The 9,176-nt window shown below is 35.9% G+C and overlaps 1 protein-coding gene across 1 annotated transcript; it reads right to left on the minus strand.

Annotated features, from left to right (window-relative positions):
* Window positions 1-5,816: 5,816 nt before the first annotated feature.
* On the minus strand, window positions 5,817-8,466 carry LOC130235868 (cytochrome P450 7A1). Its single transcript, XM_056466383.1, has 6 exons — window positions 8,317-8,466; window positions 7,899-8,139; window positions 7,202-7,806; window positions 6,870-7,000; window positions 6,606-6,784; window positions 5,817-6,495 (listed from the first exon to the last, which is right to left on the minus strand). The coding sequence occupies exons 1-6, from the start codon at window positions 8,397-8,399 to the stop codon at window positions 6,196-6,198; spliced, it is 1,539 nt and encodes a 512-aa protein (XP_056322358.1). The 5' UTR covers window positions 8,400-8,466; the 3' UTR covers window positions 5,817-6,195.
* Between the last annotated feature and the right edge of the window lie 710 nt (window positions 8,467-9,176).

The following is a 9,176-nucleotide window of genomic DNA, read 5'->3' on the forward strand; positions in this document are numbered from 1 at the left end:
AACATGTATATGATTTAATGAATTATTTAATGGATATATAATTTATTGGATTAGTTTATAAATAAATGACTTAAGCATTACACAATATTTGTTAATTTTAACATGTATTCGAATGCATCTCTTTACAGCTTAATAAGCTAATGTTTACTTACACATGCACTAATGTTTTTGAAAATGGATTAGATCACTTGACCTAACAATGAACAATGCATTTATTCATAAATAATAAATCTTTGTTGGTGTAATCTTACTAGTAATGTAATAATTATAGTAATAATTTGTTACTATTATACAGTTTTGGGGAGTAACTAGTTACATGTAACAGCGTTACGTAATTTAATTACAAAATAAAAGTAACAGTTATTTCGTTACAGTTAGTTACAATTACAGTTACTTATGAAAATGTTAAAGATTACAAATGGGGTTACATCTAAATATGTTAAACAATATTAATCTGTTGCTTTGTATGTTTTTGATAAGCATGATGCCTTCTGCTAAGGCCATTTATTAATGGAGTGCTATTCTGATACTTTTGATTGGTTATCCGGTTTGATTGCAGCGCACCACGTATATACCACTTACATTAATCCTCTCTGCCGCTAAAAGCATTAGGCTACTACAACCAGTCTGAGAGCTGCCACCATGGCGAGAGATAAAAATGCATTTCATCGCTGGAAATGTATAAATTATTTCACCCTGAAATCCGAGAAGGGTACATATATATAACCGTCCAGTGCAAAACTTGTTTGCCAGCTGTTAAAATACTTTTGACACCAAAGGCTTCAATGTCGAACGCGAGGAAGCATCTGCAGGTATGTAACCTAGCCTTTCTTTATTTTATAAAAGCAAATGGTTTTTGTCGTTATCGAGTGTACAGAAATAAAAACAGACCCTTTCATTTCGAATCATATATTATGACTCACAAAGTTATTGATTAGTGAAAATCAGGGCACTCCTCTGGCCAAAGCGATGTTATCACATTAACAGTAGCGTCGCTACAAGTAGTAACGCTACTAGCTTAACTACATTACTCAGTATCATAGCGGTAGCGTCGTTACTTTAGAAACCAAAAAGCTTTTCAGTAAGCTATTTTATTAGTGAAGTAGCGCAGTAGCGTCCACACAAGCGGAGCTGTGAGGCCGGTGTCTAGCCGATGAAAGTAAATCCATATGATTGCGAGAATAATGATTTCTTCTTCTTTCTGTTTTTCGGTGGTAGACAACAAACTTTTTGGTGCGTTACTGCCATCTCTCTCTCTGGTCGGTGACGTCGCCAACCAATTGTGCTGACACAAGAAATTAGCTTGATGGAAAAATTATGTAGTGTCATTTATCAATGAAGAGTTGTGTATATATACAATATAATGCTCATTCCTAAATATTTCCCTTTACTATAAAGTACTATAGTATTTTAAATGTGTAACACCTGTTTTGCTTCTGTTTGGTACAGCATACTATTTACAGTAAATAACTAAACTGAACAGTTATGCCTCATATGTTTCATTGACAGTTTTATTGATCACTAAGATAGGATTTACTTGGGTTTAAGTTGCTTTGATTAAAAAATAAAAATTACAAAAATAGCTAAAATGTATTTTTTATTGCAAATGTCACAAAAATCCCCCTGCACAACTAACAAAAATTTTGATTTTGTAACAACAGTAAAAGAAAAAAATGTTATAAGGTCTGGTTTTGTAGTGGCTGTACTTTAAAAGTTAATATAATCTTAATATAATCTTAATTCAAGTGATGAAAGATTTTGAAATACTAACAGTAAACCAAGTGCTACTGTAAGGTCACACCTTGGTTTAAATGCTTGAAAATGACTTTACTAATATCCATTAGAAACTTAAAAGTAATCAAAAAGTAATCAGATGTAATCAGTTACTTTACTTTTATAAAGTAATTGAAAAGGTACACTACTTATTACATTTTAAATAGGGTAATTTGTAATCTGTAATCTATTACATTTCCAAAGTAACCTCCTCAACACTGCTATTATATTGTTTGTTGCTGTTGACTAACATTATCTAATGTGTTAATAAAATTTGTTGACTCATTTTCACTAACAAATATCTCGTTTTTTTTTACTTTCTTCTAGTTGTTATAATAATATTTTTTAGTTTTTATAACTTCATTCATTTAGTTGCCTCAACTTTTAGCAGCCCCAATTTAAATATAGCTAAATATTGTTATTTCTTAAAACTATTTTTCTCTAGTTAGTGCAAGATAATTTTTCTAGTTGTCACAACTTATTGTTTTTAGTTAGTGCAACTTAAATTTTTTCTAGTTTGCATAACTTAAATAATGAACTATAACCCCACACCAGAAAAAGTTGGGACAGCATGGAAAACGCCAATAAAAAAGAAAGAAGTGATTTATAAATTTACTTTGACTTGCAGAGAATATGAATACAAAACATTTCATATCAACTTAATTTCATTTGTAAATATACATAATTTCCTGTCGTTCAGACCAGCAACACATTCCAAAAAAGTTGGGACAGGAGCAGTTTAGGGCTAGCAATCAGGTAAACTGGTTAAATAATTAAATAATGATGTGATTTGAAACAGGTGATGTCAACAGGTGATTGTAATTATGATTTGGTACAAAAGCAACATCCAAAAAAAACTGTTACTGTTGCCCACCTTGAAACTACTTAAAATTTTAGATCCTAAACGTCTTTAAAGTGTTGTAAAAATACTTTATATGTCAGTGTATTAATTATGAATGCTAATCCCCAAACAAAGACATGTTCTCATCCAAAACAATGCTTGTGAAATCAATGTAATTGAATTAAAATCTAACTGATAATAAATAGCATAAAGCATGTCTGTAAATGAAAAGTGCAGCGCAGCGAGTGTCAGAATGCAGGTGACGTTGGCCTTGCACACAAAAGTCTTGCACACAAAAGTCTAGACTGTATTTGAAGATTAGTAGTTTTACCAATTTTTTTCATGTCTCATTTACTGTACATGCATTATATTGGCCTCACATCAGCCAAATTGATTTCTCAGTGTTGGCATCAGGAACGGGAAATCCTATGTTGGTTGGCCACAAATGCACTGTAAGAACTGTATAATCAATTAGTCATAATAACATATGTTTTAGCTCATTGTAACTTATTAAACTAAGTTAATCATGTTCTAACCTAATTTTATAAGTTATGCAAGCTGTTTTAAATCAGTTTAATGTAATATAAGTTCAATGGGCTCATATGGTTAATTTGATTCAGCTTAAAATTTAAGGCAACCAGGATTTTTACATTTTGTGGTTTCTTAACTTACAGTCTGTTCAAGCTCTCTCAAGGACTTTAGAAATCAGCTTTTGGATAATAACAAGTTGAAAGGTTTGCTAATTTTTGTTTTAATAATTTTTGTAATACTGTACAATACTGTAATAACAGGATCTATTAAATGAAATATTCAGTACAACAGATCTGTTAAAAATATATTTGTCTAATGGTTTCCACTACTAATACCATTTAAAATATTACAAACCATCAGCTGTTGACCTTTAAATCCACTGGCAACACTATTGAACACTGGCAAATCGATGAATATTCTTTCTCATTTTAAAACCACAATTAAAACATAGTCTTCAGGCATTCTATTTTAAAGTGGTTTTTTATTGTTTCACTACATGACAATGGTAAGCGAAAACAAAAGGACAATATAGGCTGTGGCAGATGAAGCTGATTTTTCTCCTCAAACATTTAAATCCCCTTTTCAGCTGCATTCTTACTGCTTCAGTCTCATTTGCATTTTAAATTATTTATGTTTTGTTCAGGTATTGAAAAAGTAAGCAAAGTACACTCATTAAACAATCTGCAAAAATTGCCAGCCTTTAGCTATATGGCAGAAACTTTGCTTCTCCATATTCCATTTCCATTTATCTAAACTCTATATCTGAAGCATTACCCTAAATTACAGTGGCCTTGAGATAATCTTTATGAGGCAGTTAAGATGTGTAAAATGGTGAACTGCTTCACTTTTCAATTAAAGCCTTTGCTTTTTTTATTCTACTAATTAATGCTCCGTCTAAATTCCTATAGAAAGTTGACATGGAATATTTTGCATGGCTGATCATAACTTAAAATATGGTGACAGGCATTTCCATTTATTGTCTTGCACAAACATCATCCACAGCCCTATAAAAGATAAGGTTATGCGGCTCACAAGCAAACAACTAATTCACATCTATTATTTGCACTGACAAACAGCATCTGCCTGCTGACAGTCACCAGGTTCGCTGGAAGAAAAACACATTTTAATCACTCTAATCAAGAGAAATACAATTTAACATTCAGCTTTAACACATCTGCTACATGACCCCAGCCTGTATTATGACACATAATGACTTCACTGATATGAATGTCAATTGTCATCAATTAAAGATTTAAGTTTTTGTATGTGGTGTTTAATCTAAACTTATTGTCCTTTTGCAGAGTGACCTTTTGTAGTTCGTGTTGGCAGATTAGATACACAATCAGGTCAAGGTCAAAGTGCACAGCAGTGCACAGAAGAACACTCTCACGTTGAACTTTAAAGACAGCTAATGTATCGTCAGTCTGGGTTTACTAAGAGTCATTTTAATACTGCCATACAATGTGCCCATGCTTATCAACAAAAGAGCGGGTGCCCTTGACACAATCAATTTGGCATACATCTATGCACTATTTGTGATTATCATCTAGATTTAGGTCTATGTAAGGAATACTTTTTATTATCGGCATCCTTGGATAGTGCAAACTGATGAATAGCAAAAGGTAAACAGGGTTCCCTATTGATAAAAAATAGATACCATGAGAGATGTTTTAATGGTTTGCACCATTAAATGCATCACAAACCACTGACTGTTAATCATTAAAATCACCAGTACAGTAAAACTGTTCCTTCATTCATTTTCTTGCGGCTTAGTCCCTTATTTATCCAAGGTCACCACAGCGGAAGGAACCACCAACTATTTCGGCATATGTTTTACACAGCGGATGCCCTTCCATCCACAACCCAGTACTGGGAAACAGCCATACACTCTCACATTCACACACTCACTTATACACTTCGGACAATTTTGCTTATCCAATTTATCTATATGTGCGCATGTGTTTGAACAGTGGGGGAAACCGGAGCATCCAGAGGAAACCCACGTCAACACGGGGAGAACATGCAAACTCCACTCAGAAATGCCAACTGGCCCAACTGGGACTCCAACCAGCGTCCTTCTTACTGTGAGGTGACAGTGCTAACCATTGAGCCACTGTGCCACCCCCGTTATAATTGTTTCTAGTGTATTTTGAGTAATTACCTGTTCAAGAGACCAACAGTAATCATTGCAGTTACTATTCAAACTAATTTTCCATTTTCTGTTTTTTATATTAGGCCATTTTGCTGGTCTTGTTTTGCTGGTCTCTTGCACTGCTCAAACTAACTACAAGTTTCACCTGGTCTACCTGACTGAAATGATAATAAAATGATAATAAAATCAGCTATCTTGTACCAGCAGACAAATTTGTGTTGGTTTAGGAAGCTCTTAGTGATGTTGACTTGTTTTTGTACTCATCGAGTTTTGGTCTCATTTTCTTTGTTGATAATATTCCTTTCAAGACGTTTGGGCATTACTAACAGAACTTGCATTTTTACTATTAGAACTTTCCATCTTGAAAATCAAATGTAACTTTCTTCTGTAGCATTTACAGATGCTGTGAGCGAACCATCATTTTGAAGTTTTTGTAAAGAATTTAGTAATTTTCTGTTTGTAATTCCATGTTAGATCAATTACACACCTTAGAGCCAGTAAATAAGACAAACTCTGATATTTGGTTTAAAAAATTTACTCTGTACTTTGAAAATAAAGTGCAGTACAATTACAAAAGCACATCATTTTACAAAATGTTTAACAGACAGTGACAGGTGAGTGTAGCTTATTACATTTCCTAAACAATTTACAATACAAAAGAATGAAAACTACATTATAATTTAAGAACTGTAAGAAATACTGTGAATACACATAGTAAAGGTGCAGTAAATGATACTGAAAACTTAAAGTGACATTCAAACTTCCAGGCATTTCTACTAAATTCACTTTGAAATGCAAAAACACAACAATGGCTATTTACATTTATCTACCAACAAATTACAGAAAATGTACATTATTTACAGTTCAAGCCAACAGTCAATAAATACAAGCAAGAAACTTAGAGAGATTTGAGTCTGTAACGAAAGTCAACATCATATGTGGGCTGCAGAACACCCAGTCCAGCCCGAGACTGGTCCAACGGCGGTTCTTTCACATCAGAGTCCAAAAGTTCCATCTCAAAGTATGACAGCAACAAAGACAAGAACTGCTTGATTTCATGCACGGCAAAGAAGCGTCCCGGGCACTTGGTCACCCCAGAGCCAAAGGGCATGTAGTAGTAACGAAGCTTGCGCCCATTACGGTAAAAGGTGGTCTTTTCCTGTCCCTTCTCATCAATGTATCTATCATACTTGTATTCCTGTTAGTGCATAAACATTTATTAGGATAGTTGTTCTTGTGAAATAAAATAAAACAATTCTAGGTGAAAGCTGCTACCTATATACAGTAAACGATGAACAGAATACTCACCAGAGGATCATCATAAATTTCAGGATCAAAGTGAATCATCGGTGGGTACATCGCAATTATATCATCTTTCCGAATGTGGTAGGACTCCTTGTTGTCTAGTTGAAGGAGGAAATCGCTCTTGGCCATTCTCACATTAAGGGATGCACTGGACAGTCTCATCGCCTCTTTAATGATGCTGTCTGAAATTGAAGGGAAGCTTTAGCTCACGTGGCCTCTCGCTACATTGAGAATGTCGAATTCATAGGCATTTAAAGTGTTTCCTACCTAAAACTGGCATGTTGTCCAATTGCTCCCTTGTCAGTACAAGCCGAGAATTTGTAGGATCAACTTTCTGATTAGAACTTTCAAAGGTTCGCCTCACCTCCTCGCTAGCAGCCTTCATGGCCGCAGGGCACCTACAATCAAGCAGAACATTTGCCATAATAAGTACATGTCAGAAGTATTCTTTGAGAAAAACATCATTCTAATGTGTCTGTAGTATTTTCAAGGAACTCTTCAAGGTCATTCTTATCTTTGCCATTACAATTAACATATTTATCTGTGCTGTTTGATAACCCTTAGGAGTGACTACTGTGCAGTTTAAGTATGAGTCTTACCTAATCATATAGAACAGAGTCCAGAAGGTTGCAGGTAGAGTGTTGGCTTGTGAAGCCCAAAGTATGGCGACGTGGGTCCGGGCTTTGCTCAGCTCGTTGAAGGTAGATAGTGTGTCGTTCAAAAGCATACGCAAGGAGATGAGATCAGACACATTGGCACGCCTGCTGAGGTTTTCATGGAGCATAGTCTTGGCAAGTTTCTCACGAGCGCTGTAGGCACTCTTAAAAACATGAATGGGGAGCCCAGCGATCAGAGCTGGAAAGATCTTATCGAACTCTTTAAAGTTATCCAGAGCATTAAGCACCAGAGCCTTTTGGGCCTGCTGACGTGCAATGCTCTGGTCCCCATCCAGTTCCTTTCCGAAGAGGGTCAGGTAGCCTGCTTCAAACATGACCTTGTAGCAGAAGGCGTAAATACCATCACTCTGCCACTCAGAGGTTGTGGCCTTCAGCATTCCAGATTGCAGCATGGTGCCCTGGAGGTTTTCCATCATGGTCTCGATTAGAGAAGACAAGGCATCCCCTTGCAGGGTCTTCAGGAAAGTCTGATGCAAATTCTCAGTGGTGTAACCTTGACTGGGATCCATGCTCTCATGACCAAATGCCTACAAGAACACACACACACACACGTCATCTCATGCTAATATAAAAGTTATATTGCTGTATTTCTGCTGTAATTCAAATGTCATTTCTTTACCTTTGCAGAGGCATCAAAGTGAAATTTCTTCCAGTCCAGGTTCCTTCCTTGGCGGATGACGGCGTGGTAAGAGAATGGATCACAAAGGAAATGGACGTACTGCCCAGCGATCTTGCATGTAAAAATGTGGCCATGTTTCTTCTGTCTGCTGCGAAGAAACTCTAAAGGGTTTGCCCCGAACTGAAGAGCACAGCCAAGGAAGGGGATCCAGCCATTCTCTAATGGAGGCTCTGCAGGATGTCTGAAACACAAACAACATTAAATAATTACAAACCAGTTCGTAAATGTAGTTTAAGAACGAAGTTCTCTCCTGTAGGCATCTACTCTACATTAAATTAACTAATTCTATATCTTCAATAGCCTCGTTGATATCCACAAACTTTACAAAACTTTTAGTCACAAATCTGTGAGTTTTTACCTTCTGCGTATTCCTGTAATAAGCCAAAGACAACAGCAGAGACCAACCACTATGGCCCAAATGAAAGAAATGGTTAAGATCATGACTGCTAGTGAGACACAATCAGGTGGAACTACAGCTTGACTGTATTCTTTGAGGATACAGACAAATTCCCTCAGTACTGTTTTTATATGATTCACCACATGCCGCAAGCCACAGCCTCTGACGTACTGTAATTCCATAATTGAAGACTGCCCACCACGCTACTTGCTGAAAACGTGCCAGATGCCTTTAAGTAAAAAAAACTCCCAATAGGTGTGTGTGCGTATGCGTGTGTGTGTGTGTCCTTGAACGGAGTCCATGGACACCTCCACCTGAGGTCTAGTAGACTGTACTTTGATAGCATTGCGAAGTTGGGAAACAGCTTCAAGGTCTTTGATTTGTGTGTGTTTTTGGTTAAACTCTCTTAACCCCTTTACGGTCCCCTCACTTTTTGAGTTGAAAGTGATATATAAAATATAGTTTGTCAAGATAAGTTCAGGTTTGGACAAAAAAAAAATCTTAAAAGCGTACTGAAAAATGATGAAAAGTTAAGGAGTTGTCTTTGATGCAAGAGTTAGGCACACTTAGACAAGTTGTCTTCTACACATTTGTATTCTAGTTATGCAACGCGGGTGTTAGACAGTTCAATTTCTGTGGAAACCTGTATAGGTCGTTCAGACAACCTTGAATAACAGTGAATACACAACTTTTGTTTTGATGGCAACACAAAGCGTATTGTTGAATAAAAGGTTGTCTGTGTGTGTGTGTCTAAAATGATTTACAGCTTGTGTTTTGGTTGACAGATAAGCAAGTGTAGCAAATGATTAGTCACATTTTCA

This window comes from Danio aesculapii, chromosome 2 (assembly GCF_903798145.1).
Source record: "Danio aesculapii chromosome 2, fDanAes4.1, whole genome shotgun sequence".
NCBI classification, from domain to species: domain Eukaryota; kingdom Metazoa; phylum Chordata; class Actinopteri; order Cypriniformes; family Danionidae; genus Danio; species Danio aesculapii.